Source organism: Pempheris klunzingeri, chromosome 15, assembly GCF_042242105.1.
Source record: "Pempheris klunzingeri isolate RE-2024b chromosome 15, fPemKlu1.hap1, whole genome shotgun sequence".
NCBI lineage: Eukaryota > Metazoa > Chordata > Actinopteri > Acropomatiformes > Pempheridae > Pempheris > Pempheris klunzingeri.
Genome location: NC_092026.1, coordinates 18,870,221 through 18,896,198, shown reverse-complemented (window position 1 = coordinate 18,896,198; position 25,978 = coordinate 18,870,221). Strand labels below are relative to the sequence as shown.

The 25,978-nt window shown below is 40.8% G+C and overlaps 1 protein-coding gene across 1 annotated transcript; it reads right to left on the bottom strand.

Annotated features, from left to right (window-relative positions):
- Positions 1–24,716, bottom strand: LOC139213852 (integrin beta-1-like). Its single transcript, XM_070844516.1, has 16 exons — positions 24,431–24,716; positions 12,082–12,148; positions 11,499–11,584; positions 9,550–9,772; positions 8,939–9,109; positions 8,600–8,838; positions 8,318–8,473; positions 7,974–8,069; positions 7,730–7,819; positions 7,208–7,348; positions 6,593–6,795; positions 6,247–6,485; positions 5,936–6,158; positions 5,019–5,245; positions 3,797–3,963; positions 1–1,333 (listed from the first exon to the last, which is right to left on the bottom strand). Exons 2-16 carry the CDS (start codon positions 12,146–12,148, stop codon positions 1,268–1,270), a joined length of 2,394 nt encoding a protein of 797 aa, XP_070700617.1. The 5' UTR covers positions 24,431–24,716; the 3' UTR covers positions 1–1,267.
- Between the last annotated feature and the right edge of the window lie 1,262 nt (positions 24,717–25,978).

Genomic DNA, 25,978 nt, shown 5'->3' with positions numbered 1-25,978 from the left:
TAGGGGTTAATTGTTTTCATTGTTTATTCAATAAATAATTTCAGCAATACAGAATTGCAAATGTGAATGTGTTGAAATTAAAAAAAGGCACTTAAAAACAATGGTGACTGGTGTAACCTTTTTTTCTTTACAAAACCCAAATATTTTAGCAATCTTGACATCATTCCCTTACCAAATAATTGACATCATCATCATCATTCCTGATTTCTTTTCCACAATAATAAAAATGTTTGATCGAGCCACCACAAAAGAGGGAGGTGGCATTTACTGACATACAGCAAAAAAAAAGTGGCACCCTTCCCCAATTCATATTCTACAAATAAAAAAAAAAGCAAATTTAGTTAGCAAATAAGGCAGGTTTGCGTGTATTTGGCATTGCTGTGAGGAATTAAGGACCTGAGTTGGCTTGAAATTAAGCAAGTAAAACCTGGAGCCAAACAGTAACACTACTGTACACTGATGTCCTTTAAACTAGAAAGGCAGCCCAAGACAGCATCTTTTCTAGACAAAGATACATTTAAGTTGATTGTTCAGTTGAATTAAGTCACTTAGGATAAAAAAACAAAAACAACTAACGCCTTCGATCCTTTTCTGTGAATACATATATGGCTTAACACAGAAACTAAAACATACTGTACACATTTCATTGCTACCAGACACGGCCAACTGGCGCTACATTTGAGGAGTATCGATCCAGACACATTTAAAAAGAGCGGCGCTCTCAGTCAGAATGATTACAGACACAAGACTGAGCACAGGCCTTACTAAGACCTTCTTAAGATCACCTCTGTTTTTGAAACAGATTGCTGCTTGCTCTAAATTGTTCATGTTTAGATAGGAACTCCTCATTTTTTGCCCATTATCCACATACAATTCAACCTTCGACAAAACACTGATGGCTTGATGGTTCTATTAGAAAAAAAAAAAAAGGCACAGCTAGGCTTTCCGTTACCTTGCCAGTCCTGTGGCAGAAAAACTACAAATCAGTTCAACACATTCTCTCAAGTTCCAAAGAGGCAAAAAAAAACAAACAAAACAAAACCCCAACATTTATACAGACTGTACACATTTCAGATGATGCATAGAAAATAAAAATGTTAGTAAAACAAACTGAAATAGTGGCAAAATGCTTTGCTATCATTTGGTGACTACAACGACGACAACGACAAACAAACAAACAGTGAGAGCATTATAAAACCCGCCCCTCCCTTTGCCCCAGCCCAGACTCTTTTCCATACAGTGTTGTCACAATGAAGGCACAGCTCCATCATTTGCCCTCGTACTTTGGATTGACGACAGTTGTTACGGCGCTTTTGTAGATTGGATTCTCGCCCTGAGAACGGAGAAAGAGCAAGGAGAGTGAGTACAGCAGGTGGGGACTTAAAGTGAGTGATGATCAATGGTGCCACAGCAACAAAATATGCTACGGAGTTTAACAGCAAACACGGTCAACCACATGGTTAAGCACACGGTTTTAGCAGCGACTGGTGACTGCCAAGTATGAATTTAAACTTCTGTCTGTCAGTGAGTTGTGGGTATTCACATTTCAAACTTCCCACCCTTTGTCAGACTGCTGCTGTCTATTCCAATCTGCACTCAGTATTCAGTCTAGTATCTAGTAACAGTTGTTAGTATTCAACTATACTGAAGTTGAGTTTGTTGTTGCTGAATACATTTGGTTAAGCCTGGTAGAGGGCATGGATTTGGCCCCCCAATAGGAAGCCCCCCGCTTGATTTTTGACGCACAGTTTGAGGGGGGTCATGACACGTAATTAATTGCCTGAACGATCAATAATTTGCCTCCGAGGCAACAGCAGGATTTCTGGCACGTCTCGAATTTTGGTCGGCTGCCTTGAAGTTTTATTTGCAGTTTGTATTCTGCATTGATGTTTGAATTTAAGAGTGTTTCACTAAAGCAGAGGCGAGGCAAACTGGTTCTTTAGTACACAGAGTCAGAAAGCTGAGCAGTAAGTGGTGGTTATCAGCTACTCATGATAGTAAGTAAATGTGATACCCAACAGTTTGCTGTTTACAGAGATTAAGATGGAGGAGGGAGTTACCGAGCACAGCCACATAATCATGTGACTAAAACAATGGGACTGTTAACTTTCAGAAAACAGTTACAAAACTTTCTGAAAGATTTTCCTGACAGTCATGTAACTTTAGATCATATGGATATTCGTAAAAACTTTCACCCGTCAGACTGGCTCGCAAAAATCTTGTTGCAAAATGGAGGTTAAACATAGAGTTTACTGGTTTCATTTGGGAAAAACATTTTCATCAAAATACTGAGAGTAATAGTGGTGGTTTTAATATTTGTAGATTCATAGCATGCTGTTGATGCCATGTTGAAAACTTGAATCTTCAAAATCTCTTCGCTTTATCTCAAACATGCTTGGTTTTCACTGGACAGCGACAAATAAAGAATCAGGGTCTCACACAAATATACAAATAAGTAATACTTCTTAAATAAAATGATTGTTACCATTGTTAGTTTTTTTGTTTTTTTTTACTATTTACAGTTTTTCCTACTAAAAATTTGATAATAACATGAAGGAAACAGCCAACAGATCACAGACAGTCGGGTATCAATCATCGCCTCCTGTGGGTAAACATGCCAGTTTCACAACATGCCATCACCAAACGTTTCATTTCATCACAGCCCTGAATTAAGTCAGTCAAGGTGTAAATCTGCACTCTGCACAGAAGGGACATGCAAGTACACAAGGCCAACAGGTAATACAAACTTGGTCCTAAAGATCAGCGCCTTTATTCCCATAGCTGGGATTCTGGAACTGGTTAATAGGACTCTTGTAAATAGGGTTCCCTTGCTAACATGGAGAAGGAAAAGGGGGAAGATGAAAGAGAAATTAAGAGAAACAGAAAAAAGCAGTGTAAAGGACAGACATGAAAGTCTGATGCAAAATGTCTCTGATGAGCAGAAAAGTTCAGAAAGTTCACCTTTTCCCTACATTTTGTCCTTTTTTTTGATCTCACCTGTAATGATACATTTATATCTAATGGGAAAACTGATACTTTCAGTTGTACTTGTAATGTCTTTCTTATTTCCTGTGATGTGCCGTTTGTATTTGTATTGCATTAACAAAGACGCACAGAATAACAGCATCTCTTGGGGGAAAAAAAAAATCTATTCAAGTTTGCAAAGCTTTCTTCCAACGTCATGTCTATTAAGAGCTAAATACAGTAAATTTGCACTGTAGCTTCTTCTACTAAAGAAAAGTAACACATTATTTTTAAAAGCCATTTCCCACAAACACTGCTGACGATGAGTGTTTGTTTCCTCCCTTTAGATCATGAATGCTGCTGGTTTGACTTCCACCCAGACGGCAGAAGAGGAGGTTTCCATCAGACCTCCTCTGGCTCTGCTTCATTACCTTTTATGGCTGTGCAGTTGTACCATGTGGACAGTGAGGGGCAGCACTGTCAGCTGAGGGGACGGCCGCTCCCTCAGCACACAAAGACTAAACAAAACTGCTTGGAGGTTGATCAAGGACAGAGTGAGGGCCACGGAGACAGAGATCCTCTCTGGACGTATTGTTCCTCTAACGTACTCTGGTTTAAATCTATTTTCTGTTTCTACCCCTTTTGGACATCTTCCTGCCGACTACAGAACTGACAACATCCATAAATGCTCAGGAGGAACCTGTGATGTGGTGCTCTAAAGTACTCTGTCCATAACTATGAGGAGGGTTCGGTTAACTAGATTATTATTTCCCCCATGGAAACACTAGGTATCAACTGTGTAAAAGCTGATGCTCTGCTGTGACTGACTCACCGTGTCCCACTTGGCATTCATCTTCTCCTTCTCAAACTTGGCGAACTCTCGGCGGTCGTGGATGATCATGAGCAGTTTCCAGATGAGCAGCAGGGCGAGGCCAATCAGCACAATACCTGCTACCACACCGGCCACGATGGGGATGATGTTCGGTCCAGCCGGGCACTCTGAAACAGAGGAAATGCACAGAAACCAAATTAAATCCATAGATTTCATAAGAATTATCCTTAATGGGAATGTTTTTGCTGCATTTTCACCTGTCAAAAGGAAATTGGCAATGAAGAGTCACAAACCAACGATTATGTCACAGCTTTAAAAACAGATTGTTAGCCTGAAGTAATTGGCCAGCTTGAAAAGCCACAAATAGGTTAGTATAGTACATTTTCTAACTTGAAACCTGCATGTTAAAAAGGTGCAGTGTGTAAGATTTAGAGGGATCTATTGGCAGAAATGGAATACAATATGCATACTAATGTTTTTTGGTAGAGTATAATCACCTGAAAACAAGAACAGCTGTGTTTTGATTAGCTTATAATGAGCCCTTTATGTCTACATAGTCGGCAGAGTCGGCCATGTTGGGCTGCCATGTTTCTACAGTAGCCCAGAGCAGATAAATGGGGCTTTTGTGTTTTTAAGTTGAAGTGGCAGATTGCATTTGGTGGCGCAAATGCACCGGCCAGAATACGCAGAAGAAAGAAAGAAGAGGAATACAATTTTGTGCTGGGAGAAGTCTGAGGGACCCAAATTTTGAATGATGGAGAATCAGACTTATTATTTAGCACCAGAAAAAGCGAGGGAGCGTGAATCCTCATAGGTCACTGTAGCTTGTTCCACACCCTTGGACAGGAAGGGGTGATTCAGCTGGTTGTAATCTGCTACCTCACCGTTAGATGCCACTAAGTTTACACACTGCACCTTTAACAACCATGTTTATTTGCATGGAGTCCTCTTCCTCCTTGCGTTTGGCTGGAGAGTTGCAGGAGCACAAGACACACACACAAAGAGGACCCACTTATATAAAAAAGCAGCTAGAAGGTGCCACCAGTGGTCAAAAACGCCACATGGAACCTTTAAGATCTTTCAGAGACAAACTAGCAGGACAGAGAAGATGACCTGTTAAATAAATACACAATCAACCAAATAGTATCATATTTAGAATATCTGAGAATGATGACACTTGCGGTCTAGTCAGTTTATGAAAGACTTCACAGTCCATTCATACCCAGCGTCTCCACCACGTAGACTTCCGTGGTGTCGTTCCTGATGGCGTAGGTGTAGTAGAACCAGCAGTCGTTGGCATCTCGCTCCTTGCAGTGAGTGAGTGGGAAGCTCTGGTCTGTTGGCTGGGGCAGCTTGTCGCGGTCCTTCACCTTGATCAGCTGGAAGACGGTGCAGTTGCACGCATCCTTCTTCTCACCTACCTCGAATGCTTGGCACTGCACACAATCTCTGTGAAAACATCGACAGAGGGTTGACTATCTCGCTCTTCATGTTGTAGTCTAGTCATTAGAGTCTCAGCATACGTTGGTAGAGGACAGTTCACCTCACATTGTAACCAATGACCAGAGAAAAGTTACTAATCTCAGTAGACTACATGTCTCTGGATGATGAAGAAAACTCAAGACTCCACAGGCAGACTGGCCTGCTGGCCTTTAGGTAATCAGAAGTATATTTAAACAAAAACATGGTGGAATGTGCCTGAAATATTCACTATCTGCAATTGTAGGACATAAAGTGCCCCCAGACTGCTACAGAACTACAGAATGTGTCCTCAATGGTATCTATGGCCCTGCTCAGAGAAAACACAGGGGGGTGCAAAGACAACTGGGTGCTAAAACTTTGAAGTAGCAGCTCTATTCTGAAAGACTGTTCAATTCATTCATACTAGGAGACAAAGAAATATGTGACCTGAGTGAAATAACTGTCCATTTTAATTGCATCAACAGTATCACTGCAAAGTCATGAATCTGTGAAGATCTCTCCCACGTTCAAGAAGAATGTTATCATGATTCACGAGTCTCAGTCTGTGATAACACCTCTAAAGTTACATGTTATTTTTAATATCGTTGCCCAGCAGGAACCCTACATTTAAGATTTCTGAATTCAATTTCTAGCCAAGCATGCAAGCGTCAGACTCACTTATGCTCAGCACAGACACCGGGGCAGGTGGGGCAGATCTCGCAGGTTGGACCCTGGAATTTGGGTTTGTTGCACTTGCAGGTACCACATTCACAGGTACCGCGGCCGTTACAGATCTGCCCATTCTTAGCTTGGCAAGTAGAATTATCCAGCGAGCAGTCACAGGCACTGCCTGTGTAGTTGGCATCACAAATGCACTTCCTGCATTCGCAGCGTCCATGTCCTGTGAAGCACAGGCAATGGTTTGTGTTACCGCAGAGTTTACTATAAAACCAGTGTCAGACTTTCAAGGTATTTTGTTCAGTCCTCACCGCCGCAGAGCTTGTTGTTGGAGCGGTCGCAGTTGAAGTTGTCACACTCACAGTACTTGCCACTGTAGATCTCTGCAGGATTCTCTCGCTTCTTGCATTCGCAGGTTCCGCAGACACAGTCACCATTGTTGCTGCAGATATCCGTACCGTTGTCTTTTCGGCAGTTGGCATCCAAGTCTTCTGTCCGCACTTCATCTTTGCTGCACTCGCAAAAGCGCCCGATACGTCCATCATTACACCTGACACAGAAAATAGGAGGTTAACCATTACAGTATAATTCTACGGCTCAAAAAACACATACTAAATCTAATAATCATCTATTGAACCTGTTTGGCTAAATACTTACTTGCAGGCTCCACACTCAAAGGTCCCATTGCCATCGTGGCACCTCTCACTATCGGGCTCTCCTTCTGCAGCACATTGACAGTCGCAGATGAAGTTCAGAACCACCTCCACCTCTTCGGTGAAGCCCAGTGGTTTGATTTTAATGGTCTCTGTCTTGCCATGCGATGGACACTTCTGGGATTCAATGGAAATCTTGAAAGACACCTGGAAGCCAGAGGAGAGTTAACAGGGTCAGCAAATCGGTCGAGGAGGATGTCTTGAAGCTTAATGTTCCATCTGTCAGGCTTCTTGAATTACTAACTTAAGATGTCTCTCTCATTTGTTGTTTGTTCTGAAGTGACTTGTTTTCCCTCTGTCTCTCAATTTAGGAGCAGCCAATTCCTCCAACCAGTAGGAGGCAGTAATGTTGCAAAAAGGACACAGCTCAGAAACGGGACATTCAGGATATAAAGGAATACTGCTGCTTGTGATTGAGCACTTGCACCACTTGTGTTGTGGTGCCAAAGCTTTTCCCACTGGCCTACTTGGGTTCCCTTGAGCTGAGATGTTTAAGAACCTAGTAATTATACCACTTTCACACGTGCAAATAAATGACAACAAAGATGACGACATCTACCTCGTCTCCGATGGAGATGTTGGAGCACTTCCTGCCATTCTCCCCTGTTCCCTCCACACCATTCTTGCAGATGGACTTGTAGGTGATGGAAACTCCCTCTGGCAGCCTGCCATTTTCCAGAATTACTTCAGATGACAAAGACTGTCCGAAACAAGAGAGATCAAACAATCCCTCATCAGAATCATCAAAAAAATGTTGATCAATTAACCTGTGCATATGAGGATCACAGGATCAGTGCAATGTACAAAATATGTGACATTATAAAATAAATCAAGTATACATTCAGGTCCCAACCGGACCTGCGCAGGACTTCGGTGGATTCTACACCTCTCCAACAGTTTCAACAAAAACTGAACATTAAAACATTCATGAGGGTAAGATTTATTGTGGGGCTGTTGTATTAAACTGCATTGGTTTTAGCTCGGTGAACCAAATGAACTGGCAACTGAGAGTACATGATGAAAGGATTGGAATCAAAATCACAAGTTATCCCAGTCAGACATCATGTGCAGCGTGACTCACATTGTAGGCATCAATGATGAGTTTGATCACGTTGCTGGAGTTAGAGGACAGTGTGCCCACAGCTGATTTTGGAATAAGATTCTTCAGCTCCTAAAAGAGACACACGGATCGAAGGTAACAGAGTGAGCTAATGTTAAATGTGCATCTGTCTTTTGAATTATATGATGTGAATTAAAAAGTCAGCATTTTTTGGTGGTTGATGGTTACATTTACAAGCACAATGTTGAGAAAACACAAAGTTCACCTTGTAAACTTGCTGGAATTCCTCAGTGACAGCAAAGATGGTCTGGATGTTGTGGTCACTCAGTTTCTGAACCAAATGGGCGATGGAAGGGTAGTCCTATCAAAGGATTCAACAACATGGTAGAAAACATACACATTAAATTATTAATACGAAAGGAATTCAGTTACCATTTCATATCCCAGACTGTGTGGACAAATGTGGGCCTGGAAACTAACAGATCCCAAGATCAATAATAAATTGAGACAATTAGTAACAGAAATAGCTGAAGCTGAAAACAGCACACATGCTCAGTCCACTCTCCCCCTGATACATAATGGATATTACATAAATTCTACACTACATACATAGTAGTGGCTCATGGTGTACATGTTGTTCTCCAGGTGACACCTCCCATCGTTGGGCAGGACGATGCCGCCCAGTTTGCCATCACCAGCGAAGTGGAAACCAGCGTCGGTGGAAAACACCAGCAGACGAGTCACGTTCCTCCAGCCAATTTGCTCCTGGGAGGAACAAGACAAAGAGTCTTCTCATTAATATTTCACAAATTTACAACACTCTCTTACCTAGATACAGTGCAATGGCGTCTAACGCTCCCGATTGCTCTGAACTCTTCAGCTCCTTCTTACCTCACAGACCGCCACCTGCATGATGGCATCAAAGCCTCCCTCTGGAGAATCCAGGTTTCCTGAGATCTGCTGCTGACTGACCAGCCGATTGAACTCGTCTCCCTTGTCTGTGAGCTTAAGGACATTCTTATAGCTGAAGGGGCTGGTGCAGTTCTGGTTCCCAGTGCAGGGATTTAGGAGCCTGGCTGGAGTGGTGCTGATGTAAGGCATGACCGTCTTCTCCACAAATGAGCCGAAACCTGAAAGAGAATGTGTTTTAGGACTGTAAAAATATCTGTTAACACTGCAGCTTTTTTGTTGACTATCTTCATCCTTTTATCAGGGGTCAGTTGTCCTTACCAATCCTGAAATCTGAGGTAATCTCCTGCATTTCCCTCATGAGGTCAGTGCCAAGGTTCTTGACGTTTTCCAGATCGTCTTTCATGGAGAAGGACAGGTCCATAAGGTAGTACAGGTCAATGGGGTAGTCCTCTGCGCGCTTGAATTTTAGCTCAAAAGTCTGGGGCTCACCTTAAGGAAATAAGACAAGAGAAGAAGAAATAAGACTTTTTAGTGGAATTTAGGAGACTGTAGCTACAGCAAAAGCATACATTTCAACTTGCCTGTGCCTCACCATTTACTGATATTGCTACACCAGTCTGAGGTGGACAACAGGATGTGTCACAGCTAAATGGAAATTGAAAAAAAATAAAATACTTTACAACAATTTTATTAGAGTTGAAAAGAAGGTATGTATGTATCTCTTGGCACTATCACAATTGATCTGAATGGCAATTTTTAATGTAAGATTTTGTAGAATATACTCTAGTCCTCTAAGTCCTCTTTTTGGTCTATAGTGATAAGACTGTGTTCATCTACTCTCCTCCAAGACATATTTAATGACCTAATTCAGCTAGACTTTTCTCCTGCTCCAATGTTCAAAAATGCGTCTGCAGACGTTGAATATTTACCAGATCTGAGTGTCAGGGTGAGTTTCTGGGGCTGGATCTGGGTGATCTGCTCGGGCTTCAGTTTCTCAGCCACGTCCTTCTTGCGGTTGGTGACGGCCTTGTTTTTATCAATGGTGATGCCTCCACGTGGATTCTCAATTTTGGCAGCATCACAATTTCTCTTCTTCAGGGACTCGAGATCGTCACAGCGAGCTGACTTAGACTCACCCACAGAGAGGAACTTCTGCAAAATAGCACAAAAGGATTTTTTCAAATCCTAATTATTGTTCTTTAGGCTTCAGCTTTGTTTTTAAAGACACTCTGAGGTGATCTAACCCAAGATATAACACATAACAAGAAGTTCTTTTAAGTATCAGGCCAAATCTAAAATAAGTTATATTGATCACCAACTGGTACAAATTTCCCGACATAACAATAAAGTCTTTTTCATAGGTGGTGTATGCGCAGAAACATCTGGAAAGGTCCAGTAAATGTATCTGGAGTATAAATGCTATAGACGTTTCTGAAAGCCCTCCATGTTACTTTAACTGTCTACTTTATAAAGGCCATTGTTCTTAAGCAGGAGAAGCAGAGGGGAAACTGACAAATGGGAAGCCTGGCTAAGAATATGCAGATTGGATGCACATGATATCCCATAAGGCATAGTGGAGAAGAACTCAAGACAATGAGCTCAGTCAAAACAAAAATAGTGCTCTGACCTAATTCTTTCAAAACCACATGACCCACAGAGGCATTTTTCCCCCCCTGCATCTTGCCATACATATCAGATGAGATTCATTTAAGTTTAAAAACCACAGAGTATAAGACACCTATTGTTTTGAAGAACACTGAGTTTGCAGAGTGAATACAGGAAATAAGGTGTCAGAGAGTAGGTAGTAGTAGAGAAATGAACAGGAAATAATCCACATATTGTTCTCAGCAGTGGGCAGTATAATCAGACTGACTAAGTACTTTATTTATGAAGCACTTGTAGCACACGGAGAATTGCTCTTGAATGATGCGATTCCCTAATGATTTTGGGTTCATTTCAGTGCTGCAGATATTTCACCTTCTCCAGTAAAAAGGCCAGAAACCAAGTATGACTGTACTAAAAATTGCAGTCATGATCTGATTTCGGAAGCTCAGGGGTGGATATCAGTCAGCAGCTCAGTCTTGACTATGGGTGAATCACAAAGAATTTTGGCTGAGGGTCACCAAGGAGTCACAAGGCAACACTGACCAATCAAATCTCACTATTTTGGACAAATAGGCAAACTCATACAGTCTATATCAATATAATGAGTCAATATTAAGGAATGACTACTGATGGTTTCTGTGGGACTTTTTTGGTTTCCCAAAGATTCATTTGTTTTTAAAGCTATCATAATAGAGCTGGGTGAAATAGTAAAAAGTGACATGAGGTTCACCACCTAAAGGACAACTCAAGTATTTTTAGACATGGGACCATTTATTTTTTATTTTTTTTAAACATATTTTGTGTTCAAAACGACTGCTCAGTACAAAAAGTAATGGGACTGGTCCAGTATCCACATCTGCAAAATAGCTGCCTGAACTGATTAGATCGTTTGTGTTATTCTGTGACTTTGGTGTTAAGTGGTCGTACAAAATATTTGTGTAACACACAAAAACAAAACAACACTAACCAACTGAGAAAAATTACTGTTTTTTTTTTTCCAATGGAGTCGGGTGGGCTCGAAGAGGGCAAACAAAAAGGATCTTACATCTATGTCCAGCGTTTCCCCTACCATTATATTAGAGGGGCAAATCATAGCATAACTCTAACTCACACTCATAACTCTAAAGCATAAGACTATGACTTCAGTCTGCTGTACGCAGACTTTTTGAACATTTGGAACTGTCAAACCTGCGACTGTGCCGCACCCACAGTTTACAATCTCCTAGATAGACTGATTAAATACTTTGATGGCAGCTTCAGTGATTCAACTCACTTCGTCCGAGCACCATCCGCACATCTCGGCGACCTGGATGCATTCCCCACATGACTGTGCGTTTGCCTTGATGCATATGCTTCCCTCTAAAACAGACAACACAAGTTATTTTGTTAAAAAACCAAGATGACAAAACAGAGTTTCCATTAGTTCACTAACTCATAACAGCCTTAGCTTTTGGCTGCAAATACAGATTGCAGCCAAATCCCTGTTCAGAAACTGATTCATGCTGAGAAGAGCTTTAGGCAGCTCACCAAATGATGACTTCACCTTGTAAAATAAAAAGCCTCCCACCACTAGCCAATAGGACCCACACAGTAATTAAACCATGAATGAAGAAATATTAGATTTGAAGGGCAAAGTGGATAAAAGCTCAGCTGTATTGCATTGTGCTTAAAAAACACAAACAAGAGGGGCAAGTCAAACCATGATTATCAGCATCCAAATGAAGTGTAACATAAAGTCACTGTATTGCACTGGAGTGTCTGTTAACACAGCTGAAACCATGCTACACAATGTTAGATAATATTTAACAGTTAAGATAAGAAAAACGGACCAAAATGTAACAAGTCGTTGTTCTTACCTTGCTGTGCCAAGCTGCCCCCAAGGACCGCTGATAACGTTGCTATTAAAAGTAACCGCAGATCCATCTGTAACAAGAAGAATAAACTCTGTTAGAAGCTGAAACGAGGAGCAACATCAACAGGAAGGAGTTCGATCTTCAGTCAATGCTAGACACATTTTCCCAAAAGTCAGTCACACTTGTCGCTAGAGTCAGTGATAGTCAACAGACACAAGTGTGTTGTGTGGTTGCAGCATTTTAATCAATATCTGACAAGTGTGAGCACACAGAGAAATGCAGATGCACACTTAGTAGCTATGTGGCACAGCTGCACAATGGACACCTTAAGTTTGCATAGATTAAAGTTACTAAACACTTAAAGGAAATCGTCCTCCACCAAGTGCACCATTAACACAGCGATTTCCCCTGGACGACATCCTCATGGTCTGGTGACTCTAAGGCAATAGTTTTAATTGTAACAAGACCACCAGGATGAATACATTTAAGTTAAATACAATACTATGATGTTTTCTTCCTGATACCTATGATTCCCTGTGTTGTAAAGGCTCTATCTGACCCTCAGGTGAAACATCTCAGTTACTGTTGGGCAGCAGAGGCAGAGGAGTGACTCTTATTTCGCCTATTCCATATATGGAGGAATAATTTGCCCATGATCAGCTGCCAGTTAACCAGCACTCCTACAAACCACCCGACCACATACTTGGTTTCTGCCTGCGGTCTAAGAACTTTCTTGCCGTTACAGGCCTACCTAAAAGGTACTTGTTGATCTCGACAGGACATTTCAGGTACAATTACACAGAAGACTGAAGGGAGAAGATTGAGGAGACATGAACAAAAAGTTGCGTAACAGACAGAAAAGTCACATAAGACGTGTTCAGTCTTCAGACTCCAAAGTGAGTCATAATGAGTTGAACAGCAGACATGTAATGACTTAAACAGAGCAGCAGCAGCTTTAATACAAAGATGACCGACATTTCAAGCAAGGAAGGAATAACTGTGGTTTATTAAGAAGTCCTATGATGCCTCTCTACCGCACAGAGCTGAGCTGCTCAGCATTAACCAACCAGTCACAACAGAACCCCAAAAACAGAACTAAACAAAGACTAAAATCTCCAAAGTTAGCCAGCATTTTGGTGGAGGTTCAACATTTTTAGTAAGTAAGTAGTAAAGTAGGAGAAAACAGAGGGAAGAGGTAGGCGAGTTTACATCTGTGTGTGTGTGTGTGTGTGTTCCCATATTTGGCTATTTCATGCCTCCTCCTGAATCTCTGCCATTCCCCACAACTCCAGTGACACACTTCCTTGACAGTCTGCCCACTCCTCAAACCTACAGCTCAGACCAGCTCCATGTGTATTTGCCTCAGTAAGATACACACAGGAAACCAGGCAGTGTTGACAGTACTTAAGTCAACAGCTGAGTCCCAAAATAGTCTATACCAGTTGAATATTAAGCTAATTCAAAAGCACCAGTGCCATTTATGTTCCCACTATATTTCACAGTTACTATGAGTGAAGTGGAGCTAAAACTGGTGGCTGTACACTCTTCAGTAGCTCAGTGAAAAATGTGTTCACTGCAGTGCTGTGGGTCAGAGGGTCGGCATCTGCAAAACAACCACATCTTGTGAGATGAGGCCTAATGACCAACTTAAATGTGAGTTTCCCATAAGAGCTTTAGTGATAGTTATCATACTGTTGTGGGAACAGTGAAACAAAAACATGTGATGAAAAAAAAAATGCCACTGTGAAAGATCTTTTACTTGAATTCTTACAGTGTCTTTTAACACCTGGTCAGGGACAACAGATGAAAATTATTTTCTGCTGACCAACAAGCACCATACCTTTCAAATATGCTTACTAACTACAATATATACTTACTAACAGGACAGACAAAGCGTTCAACATGCCACATACCCACTGAGATAGCTTAGAGAGAGCTTAACCAACTGCAAAGACTTTCTTTACCATTACGGCTCCTCCCCAACATTCCTGAAGACCAGCTTTGTTTACTGCTCTGGGACTCAGCCTGCACAGGGCTGCAAATTGCAGAGAGCTGACAGACAGGGAGGCATTCTGGGTCTCCAGTGCCTGAGTGCCACATAATGGCATTTGAGAGGCACTGGCATCTCTGGTAATGATCTTGAGGCGTGACAGCTTCGGAAAAACAGGCATCAACATCTACTCTGAATGAAAGTTCAGGAAAAACCTTAACCCATCTGCTTTTTTTAGTATTTACATCTACTTGTTTGTTATTGCGACCGCTCTCAAGCAATAATGGTTTTCATGAGGAGTCTCACTACTTTTTCTTTTAGCTTCAAAGCATGGAGAGAAACTGAACAGTGATAGCTGAATTGTTGCATGGCCATAGGAGGAGACTTCACTGGTTCAACAGAAATGGCGCTACGTAAAAGTTGCTGCTGCTTCCACAAAGCAAATGTCACAGCTGATAAGAGCTGATAGAAACTTGAGGGGGACACAGGCTGACAAGGCCTAATCCATAACACTCTGTGGTAAAACTGCTCCTCAAAACTGTGACATGTGATGAAAGAAGACCAACTGGTAGGTGGTGAACGCAGCAGAGAGAAAAGGGGTCCAAAAGGCGTCTCAATCAGTTTACCTTGCTTACCAAGTATACATACTTGTCTGCGTTTACTACATGCTGTAGCATCTCAAATCAGTAGCCCATTTTGTGCACTGAACAGGGAATTCCTGAATGAATCCTCAACAGAAACATACAGCCCTGTCGACCAGCTTTATGCCATTAATGTTCTGTTTTTAATCAAATTTATGGAGGCACAAAGTTGAAGCTACTGTACTTCATCTGTCTCTGAGAAAATAATTTGATTACACAGGAAAGGCTATGCTGCTTCCTCTGCTTGTGGGCTCGTGGGGGCAGATACTACACTTGAAGAAATTGAAGAGATTTGAATGAGGGCTGGGAAACAGCTTCTCAAGGCCAAGCTAATGACCAAATGACTCTAAGTGGTGGATGGAGTGAGTGCTACATGATGAAGAAAAACTGCTGAGCTTTTAAGATGTTTAATGACTCACATGAGGTTTTGCTTACTTTTCTTTCACAAGGTCCAACTCTACTCATCCTCCTTTTTCAAACCCCGTCTCTATATATCGTCAAGCAGAAACTATGGTGGCGATGACAGACCTGAAAGCCTAATATTTAGAATAACAGGAGCACAGTGTGCCGAATCATGACTTTGTATGGTCAGGCTGGAGAAGACGGACGGTACATCCTTTGTGTAAGTGATGCTGAATGTTCATTTACAACTGTACGTGGGGTAATAATAACCAGAGCTGCACACGTCTTTCCAACATTAGTACAGCAACTGAGCTCATGCTTTGAGCTGGAAATCCTCAAATATGGACGTGTGGATCTGTAAGAACTCAAAGCAGGGTCTTGCTCAATAAGAACTGACATACACATCTAACTTTCTAAATATTTAATAGGTTTAAACCTGAAGTGGGAAAGCTTTTAATTATAAACACCAACACGATCAGCTCAAATCATGAAGTGCAGCTTATGTTCAGAAAAAACTAGTAATATAGACGTCAACAAAGGCTCTAGGAAAGTAGAACAGTTTTTTCAGACATTTAATAGAAGTAACGATTAATCAAGAAAATAATTTGTAGATCTGTGTTCAGATTTTCATCATCATCCGGCTCAAGCTCATTCACTTTGCAGTTTGTCCAGTTTTCAGACATAGAAAATATTGAAATGTAATCTAATAAAGGTTTGATATTATCAAGATGGCTCTGGCTGGTCTGAGAAGGTGAAGACATTTGAGAGCGACACACTAGGCAACATCTGCTGGTTGTAATGGTGACCTTCTGGATCTGTTGATCACTGCATACATATTGTTTTTTTCAGGGAGTCAAATAGGTCCAGTGTTGGGAAAAGCACCACCATGACAATTGGAGCTTTGCAGTCTGGATTGAGAGGGGAAAAGTCATCTTGTGCCACAGCTAGAGAATGACGACAAACCCAAAATCAGCACAAAAATGACTGCAAGGCACAGTAGTATGGGTTGTTTTTACTTATCATACTATGCTCTAACTTTTACGTCTGGCAAGGTCAGACGGTTAAAATCTGGATTTATACAAAGTAGTTTGTTCTGGCCAGACCATCTTTGGCCCAGTGAGTCCAAACCTGTAGATTAATGTATTTTCCTAAAGCTTTCTGGTATGTATAGTCACTGGCAAGACATCACGTTCTTGCAGAAGAGTGAATCACATCTGAATCAAAACACGTCATAATCAAACCTCCCAAGCAGCAGGGAGAGACCCAACCCAGGGTCTACTCTTTTTTTCACACCGTTTTTACTCTTTCCTCTTGAGGAGTTTGAATGTGTAAACTCTACCTGCTTGCTAAAAACCAATGCAATGGGCAAATCTTTCAGTGGGGGTCATTTACAGGCCCAGACAAATGCTTTATTTAAGAATTTCTCCCAACAGCTGCTGGGAAGAGCCGACTGAAACTCAATCCTCCGCAGCGTTCCTTGTTATTGTCCACCGCCTGCCATCAGCTTCAGACAGGCCAGAGGCGTTTTGATTCAATCTGCAGTCTGAAAGTACGCCTCAGGGACCAGAGCCCCGCTCTCTCCGAAGTAAATTCACAGACAGCGTTCCTCTGCTCTCTCATATTCAGTTGTGTTGCAAATAATCGGCTCCCTGTGTGACATTTCCGCCTACTTAACAGTGACATTCCTGTGGCGATTTTTCTGTGGTGCGAGAGAGCCAGCACTGAGAGGATGAATGAGGTAGACTGCGATACAGCAATGTATTCACAAGAGTTTTACATGAATCTGATGACGTCTCTCCTTGATTTGTGGATCTCTAAAGTGCTGCATACAAGAGACTAGCCAGAAACAAAAATCATCTTCTTGTTATTTGTTAACAAGAATGAACCCCTTCACAACATGACCTGATATAAATATTCATATACACTTAGTTAGGGCTTGCCATGGTAATCAACGTCCAAATCAGTATTTGAATGGTGCTTAGCTGACGTACATTTTACAATACTGTGATTCACCAGGGAGTAATTGATATGAGAGAGCAAGAAGTAAAAGTGTGTTGCAAGCCCCCCTTCCCCACTCCCTCGAAGTTTTGAATATTCGTGTGTAATTCTCAATGAAGCTTCAATGCCTCAAAATTAGTTTTCAGGACGGCCCTGCACTTGGTTGCCAATTTATTAGGTACAAATTAATGCGGTCTAATAAAACAATCCTGCAATAAATCCTACCTTCATAGTAAGGCCATAATGTACAAATTTAGCTCTATAAATTTGCACTATTATAATTAAGTAGAGCAGTACATTGAAATGTCTGAAAAGAAGTTGGGAAAAGTAAAAACAAAAAAAAAAAAAGCAGGTGATCAATTCATTGTGTGAGAAATAACTCACCAAGCCTAAGCTACTCTGATGTTCACATACGTTTCACTCAATAGAGTCTGCGTCAAAATCTGTAGTCCGATCATAAATTGGTCGTTGCTCACCACCTCCACTTACCAGTTTCCTACTGTTGCGTTTTCCTGAGAGGTGTTTCAGTCAATGAGTGTAAAAAGGAAAAATCTGCATAAATAAATCCCTCTGCACAACGTGTACAAAGCCATGTCTGAAGAAAAAGGATTAGTCTCTCACTTAAAATAGAGCTGAGAATTTCCCACGTCAGGGTGAGCTTCAGTCACTTAAAAACAGGAATTGAACAATGGGGGCTTAAGACTCGGACTGTGCAGACACGTGTTGTTTACCCCTCTGTTCATTGACGGTGTTGCAGGGCCTTACTGATTGTTGCCAACTAAGGAAACTCACTATTTAAAGTCTGGGGCAGGAGACTTCCTCTTGATAGGGCCGCTCTCTGATATTCTGTAATACTGCTCTTTTCATCCAATTAGGATTTTAATTAGTTGTTATTATATAATACAGCCACAGAATTGTCCTCAGCTTAGAGTTACAATCACTCACCTCATTGGTCTGTGGGCTAATACGAAGCTAATAAGTGGGTCTCTGTCAAGAATTGTCTGAATATGAGACTATCTTCCTTCCTCACCCTCTGTGACAGGCTGCTGCAGCACACATGGCTTGGAACAGACAAGTGTTGTCTAAAGGTGGAGCAACGGACATCTGTGAGTGTTTAGTAATATTTAACAGACCATGCTTAGACTGTGGATGGCCACAGTTCAACAAAGAGGCCTGATAATGTTCCTCTATATGGCCGTGTTCAAGGTATATACTGTTGTCAAAATGTTTTTGACTTTGGTATGAACACCAGCTCAGCTTTCTTTGACTAAATTTTAATGAGAAATTACTTAAAATGCAAAAATCTTTAAAATATAAAATTCCTTCACCATCATCCTCATTCCCCGGTGACAAATGTGTTGGAAGAGAAACTACAGAAAAGTGTTTCCTGCTGAAAATGTTTTGCTGATGCATAGCTTCCCCTGGTAGGAAAAAAAAAGAGGTGTGAAAACAAATAGGATTATTTCAGGTCACATGGCACCTGTTTTTGAGACTGAAAAAAATGGAGGTTAAAATTCACCAGTCAGCCAACAAGACTTTCACAATGTATTTCATTCATGGGTGAAAATTTAATGAAAGTAGTGTTGGCGCGGATGACAACAAATTAACTAAATTAATGAGTTCTAAAAAAAACAATTATAAGCAAGCAGTACACAAACAACGAATGCCTCTTTGTGCATGCATCAGACAAATTAAACTGAAAGTAATTGCAAAAGCTACCGTAGCTCTAGCTGGTTTCTCAGGTTCCAAGTTTCATGTGATTAAAGGTTAACCACACTGTGCATCACCAACACTGACGGCGGCTCACTTTTTTCTAAAGTAACAAGAAGTGCACATTGGTCCAACTCCCACATAACAATGTAAACTTGCACGCTGTCGCTACAAAAACCCCTAAATAAACCACAAACTGCATTCCCATCTGATATATTTAGCGTTTACACTAGCGATCACTCACTAGGCTTTGTTTGTCTTTGTTACTACAACAAGATTTCTGTCTTTTATTTTAAAAATCTCAAAATATCACTGACATAAACATTATTTCTGTAAATCTACTAATCGATTAATCAACTGACTGTTTCAGCTGTCACTGAAACCGATCCACGACAACCAACAACATAAGACCATGTGTGCACTTGGCAAACACTACCAAACTTCTGTGTGGTATCTACTCATCTACAAATCCTTTTATGTTTCTAGAGATATTCATGAGGATTTCTACCTAATCAACAAAAAAAATGGAACTGATTCAGGGCTTTAGACTTGTCTCTTCATGCTACTGGCATGTTACAGCATCTTTGAGAGGTGTTTCTCGAAAACACCTGGTTTTCTCTACTGTAAATCTAATATCTTTGAGTTGATCGAACAAAGGGAGACATTTGGAGACGTCACCTTGAGCTATGGAAAAGTGTGACAGACATTTTAAAAACCAAATGAATAATTCATTAATCTAAAAACTAAATCAGCAAATTAATTGATAATGAAAATAATCATTAATTGCAGCTACATTCATCTCTCAATGTAAACCTGGCCACTTCTACAGTTTTATCAATTTTTTGTCACATAATGCATCCTGGTGTAATCAAATTATGAATGTTGCACTAAAGAGCCAAGAACATCTGAGAAAAACACCCAACACAAGTCAGCATTGTTCACGCTGGGTGAGTCATCTGGTCGTCCATGAAATAACTTGGGTGCCCATCCCCCCCAGCGCTGTTTGCCACCCGGTCAGCCAGGCTACCCCCACCTGCCGCCTAAAGTCACAGTCCACTCTCGATCCATTAGGTCCCCAAACAACTCAGCATGACCCTGCATCCATTTCCTTAATTAAACCACACCCAGGCAGCGCTTTCCTCCCTAAAAGGCTGCTGATGGATCAGGAAGAAGAGCGTGTCGCTTCTGACTGCACACACAGCATGTTTGAGGGGAACTCAACCTACATGCAGAGATGCTTCCTTTATCAAGCGAACATCTGCCATGAAGCTTGATACTAAAGTTACAACTGCTGTCTAGCTAGATGAGCGATAACAGGTGAAGTCGGTTTCTTAATCTGTGTTTTCGAGATAAAAGCAAAGCACAGAAAAGGAATGTGATCAATGTGATGTTCACATTTTGACCATCTGACATCCAGCTGACTATAAAAATGGTTGAAAGGATTATTGTTGGAAATGTCTATTGTCCGTTTCCTTCCATAATGCATGCGTTTGGACGATGTCTTTGTTAATATCACCTATCAACCAAATTGAGTTGGAATGGGTTTGTATGAAGTACTTATGTATAGCTAGTGTATCACTAACAGTAGATTGCAGTCGACATGCCCTCGGTTTGGAGAAGCAGAAAGGAGTCCTGGCACAGATGTACTGCTGTGGACATAGAAGGAACTGTGTTTGAGCCAACTAAAAAAAGGCCTACTAAAATAATCAGTTTAAAAAAGGGACACTATATTTATGCTGACGTGATGGCTTTATATTGCTGTCAGACAGCCCTTCATAATGGGGATCTGAAGCAGTTTTCATTTTCTCTTTGCTCAGTACAAAGCAGCAAGACTCCATTGAAAAAAGCAGTAAATTTACCTCACAGAACATGGGAGTTAATAGTTTACACCACTGCCTCGATCAACAAACATCAAACATTTAAAACACCAAAGTTACACAATAACACAAACAAACTAACCAACTGAGACAGCAGCAACCAGCAACTCCCATGTTTTCTGAGGTAAAATTGCTGTTTTTGTCAATGTAGTCTGGTGGCTTTGAAACAAGTAAAGAGCAAGTTTCTTGTTGAAAAGCGTTAAATATAATATAATTCTAAATATAGGGTACACTTAAACTGATGTATTTTAGGTGGGCTCTTTAGTAGATGGTTAAAACATTCATTTCTGCTGCCCCCGTCTACAGCAGTATATTACTTTGCATCTGTGTCGGACTCCTGTCTGCTCCTTCTACTTTTAGGTAAAACACTAGCTATGAATAAGTACCTTATACAACTCCACTTCAAATAATCCAAACTATTTCTCTAACGTCCCTGATTAACTAACGTCCTACATTAAAAGTAACCCAACAAAGAAAATAAGTGGAAGCATCAAAACCAGCCTAAACCTTCAGTGGAAAAAGTAGAAATATGAGTTAAGTGACAATGATGACATAAAAACTTGCTAACAGCCTATAGAAATCTGACTAATTGAATTATCATACATGTTCTGCACTCAGAGGCAGAGTCAGGCTGCTGTGTATTTAAGCTATAGACAGAACTGCAAGACCTGTTCGGGGTTCATCCGTCATATGGAGGCGATCCCGATCTCTCAACGCTCCCCAGAGAGATGAGATAACGCATTCCACTTTAACTCGCTCCATACTACGCCGTGGAAAAGCTACGCAACTGAAATATGTGGTTCTTTTTCCACCTCTTTCCCAGCTGAAGCCAGAGTTCACTCGGTCAGTTTGATGCACAGAGAGTATGACGATAATTTTGGCCCTGAAAACTTGAAGTAAAATGATACCTCAGCCTCCTCCAGCTTTCTTTCAGCCTACATTTCACAGCCAGGAGAGTTTTTCTTAAATGAGCGGTGCATTCAAGGACTAACTGAGGCTGGAAGTTATTTGCAAAGGCCTTTAAAAAGAGATATCTTGTTCTTCTTGTTTTTTTTATAACAATTATTTTAGCATCTTAAATCAATGTAACTTATGAGGATCAAAACCATAACATTTAGATGATTTATCTGTGACCTTGACTTTCTCTCTCTCACTCATAGTCCATCTCTGCTATGTATAGAGCTACAACTTACAATTATTCCAATTAATCTAACAATTAATTCTAATGATTAACTATCTAGTCTTAAACAATGTCAGTTTAAAAACATAAACCGCCATCGTCATCATCGACTGACACACTTTCCTAAAGCCCACAGTGATGTCTTTATGTGTCTTTATTATTTATCTGTCTTTTTTGTTCAAAAGTCAAAGATATACAGTTTACATTGCTGCAAAAAAAGAAAAGTAATAGATAATGTTTTGGGTTTTTAGCTTTATAAGTGATTGATCGATTAACAAAAATAATTGCGAGCAATTTTTGGTCACTCTATGGATTAATTGTTACTCATCTCATCTAATAAATGTTTTCTTATTCTCTGGTCTCAGGTCCTGAACTAATGCTTCATTCCTAGCACTGTAGAAAGGCTTACCAACAATATTCTGTACTATGAGAGATCATCAAATCTATCAGCGACCTTCTTGTGTTTCTTGCCGCATCCTCTCAAGCAGACACTTTTCATGCCTCTGCTGTGAAAGCTTCCAACATTTCACCACAGACTCAGCCCTCAGTACAAGGGACGGAGCCATGAAGGGATCATTTCTGAACCATGGTCATATATCCTCAAACATACCCCTCCTTCCACATGCTTCGTCTGGCCAACTCTGGAAGGTCCGTCATCCCTGACTCATATCTGACAAGTCAGTGGGGGGAAAGGCCGGGCGTTGAGTAATGCAGAATGACCCTTCAAACTGCCCCAGACACTCCTAGCTCCTAGCCAAGCACTGCTCACTGTGTTTAAACATCACAACAATGTAACTAAGGGAAGTGACTCAGTGATCTGCAGGGAGCCTGCTCGAGACGACGGACACATTTCTCCTCTTGTCTACAATTACCCTGCCTGGTATGCATCATCTGCATCCATACATGTGCTGTGCAAGATCAAAGACACATGTGTTTTCTCACCTCGATACGAAACTGTTGCCATGTCATTACACTGTCTATAAACCAGGACAGGCTAGTAGTTAACCCAAGGCTTTTTATTACCGCTTTACTAAATGAGGACTTGCAGCAAGAACTTGGTGAGCACAGATTACTAGCTCAACAAATAAAACTTCTCCTGCAGATTAGCAAAGGAGAGAAAAAAAAACACTCCCTCAGGCTGCAATTCCTCTACAGGAAGTGACTAAAGCAGGCAAGAACAATCTTGTCCAACCTACATACTGCACAGTCAACAGGCTTGAATCACAGCTGTGGGCAAGGCTGAACAAGAAAAGCTCAATTCTGGTTACACGGCCTGGTTTGAGAGGTCTTGGTCTCACTGTATCCCCAGACACAGTTTATACAGTCCATAATGCAGTCTGACCACACCGGTATCCAGCTGTGGTCTGTTTGGGGATATTCTTTACAACTTTCGATATTTCTTGACGTCACTCAAATGTTTGCGACTGTGGCTTACAAATGAATATTGTTTGTGTTTCTTCTTCATGTTTGTGTTTCTTCTTCACGTATACGTTGCCCAAAGCTAGGAAGCTTATGAAGTAACTTACATTTCGTGCTCCTTCCACTCATGTATGAGCACAAATGTTAAAAACATCTGCTGAGGTTTTTTTTTCTTTGACAAATTGAGAAATGCCTGGTGAGACAAATGGACCCAAGTGCTTTAACAGCATTCCTAAATAATACCAGGTGGCTTTGAAACACCATCTTCACTATCCAGGAAATGAAAAAAAAAAATCATGATTGATGACTTTGAAGGAATTAGTTGGTTTTTTTGGACAAATAACACTCTTCACTTGACCACACACACTTGAGGTGCTCATTTTCTTATAAATAGTGAACCTTTTAGTGTTTTTTGCAGGACAAAAGCTGTTCCCTGTTTCAATACCAGAAAAACCCACAGAAATACTAGCATAAAACTTAAGCAGTTAGATGAATAGATGCAAAAGATAAACCGCAAAACTGGTTCTAATGCATCCTGTGGGGACTTAAACAAAAACTACCCACTGTAGGACCTTTGTAGCAACATGACAACACTGCCAAAGAAATAAAAACATGATTTTAGGCAGAAAAGTCCAAATAAAGTCATGTTTGAGAGCCACAGAAAGTTTTTAGGAACAATATGTTTAAGTTTTTAGCACCAAGTGAGCTCTGCAGGTAAAAGCCTCTGTGCCTCAGTGATAGTTCTGACTTTAAAGATGATTTTCTGTTATAAAAAGGTTTTAATAGTTATCCTAGTTTTCCACACTTTCACCACCACTACTGCCCTCTTTGGCCTCACAAAGCGGCCTACTTTCTGTACAAAGGCCAAATTAAGATTTATTAAGGAACATACTTGAGGTGTGGATCAAAATATCTCAGTGTCATGTAGCTGAAAAACCGTGTAAGTGTATGAAGAAGTGAATACAACAGTCTTTCAGTTTAGCTAGCTAACGTTGGTTATCGTTAATCCACACCCAAAGTTTGCCCCTGAAGACAGGCATTCCTTGCTTCTCCCCTTTTGTTCGTGTTTCCATCGCCCTAAACACGGCTGACTGCCTAAATGTGACAAACGATGGGTCTAAATAACAGCACTTACCTTGTGTTGATGCTATTGTGGCGTTTTTGGTGACTTAGAGTAACATTTGCTCCCCCAAAAGTGTCCTCTTTTAAAGAAAGCGGCTACTAAGGCGAAGACTAGCTAAAACTGTTACGAGGGTGCGCTTTGTTTTAGCTAATAAACCGCTCCAAGTACGTAACGTTAACGTTTCCGTCCACGACGAGTGTGTTTTCCTAACGCTGATATTTACTCATATGGGCTGTGTTAAAATCTAGAGAGGTGGCGAGGAGTCCCCGGCTCGTCCGAACACGTTACAGCCGCTGCCGAGAGTTTTTTTTTTTTTTTTTTTATGCCCCAGTTCAACGTACCTCGTCTTCTTAAGTAGACCCCGCCCACACAGGAAGAGCGGCGGCACGTACGGGATGAAAAACAAGCACACCGCGGAACCGTGAACCCGTCTTCACCTCGGATGTGGTGAAAACCCCCATTTTTACAAACACAGGCACTCTTATGTAGGTAAAAATGAATAAAGTTTAGGGTTTACACAACTAGTTAGGAAATGCAGGCATTAGCAAATAAGAACCCCTTAGGTAAAATCAAGTAGGATATAAAACAGACTAAATGGACCACAAGGACACATTCCTGAAGTTATCTTTGAGATATTACCCCGACTGTCCAAGATCTGAAGTGTTAAAGGTCACAGCATTAGGTTGTTTCATATAAACTTTAACATAAAATATGGTCAGGACAGGTTAATTATAATCTAAGACAGTATTGGAGTTGTTAAATTGTTTGAAACTTACCTTTTAATAACAAAACTATTTAAAATGAGCTCATTGTGTCACAGGATTTAATCAGGCAGACCAACATTTTGGACACAAAGTGACACCAGGGTGTTTAGTAGCTTCTTGAGTTCGATTAAAGGATAAAGCTGTATAGGGGGATTTCCAAGACTGTTTATAAAAGGTCTTTGACACCTGTGTCTCTTCTGGGTTAAAAAGAATAAGATAAAATCTGATGCATTTACATTTGGGCAGTGGTAGAGAGCAGGGACGTGCAGAGAGAAAATAAAGGGCCTGCTGCTCACAGTTACACCAACATAATTCTCAACATAGCCTGTTGAATTACAGCAACCAACCTTAATTTATGAGCCACTTAAAAGGGAGCAAATCACACAAAAAAAATCCCCCAAATGCAGTTGAAAAGAAGCTTGTGTAGCAACATATCATACCAATATTAATAACAAAGAAAAGCTCACATCAGTTTGATTAGAACACTTGACATTGAGTAGACAAGGAATAAAGATGATGTATTGTGTAATGAAATTGATAAACAAAATCTGAATGTTCTCTTAGATATCAAACTGCAGTTACAGCCGGGATCCAGTTAGCTTAGCGTAACATAGTAAATGGAAACAGGGAAACAGCTGCTCTGGCTCGTTGTACTTGTTTGTTTAATCTGCACAAAAACTTTATGTGTAAAAACAACAGTTTATAAATTGACGGGGCAGTGTGGCTTCTTGTCACCGGCCTTATTCAGCTACCAGAAGAACCAGCAGTATGTTGCATAACTGATGCGTGATTTGAA

Bases quoted from the DNA above. Each gene is read 5' to 3' on its own strand.
- LOC139213852 (XM_070844516.1), bottom strand. From the start codon at position 12,148: ATGGATCTGCGGTTACTTTTAATAGCAACGTTATCAGCGGTCCTTGGG. The intron at 11,585-12,081 runs GTAAGAACAACG...TGTCTGTTTTAG, and splicing joins GGGCAGCTTGGCACAGCAAG to AGGGAAGCATATGCATCAAG. The intron at 6,796-7,207 runs GTAGATGTCGTC...TCTGGCTTCCAG, and splicing joins ACATCTCCATCGGAGACGAG to GTGTCTTTCAAGATTTCCAT.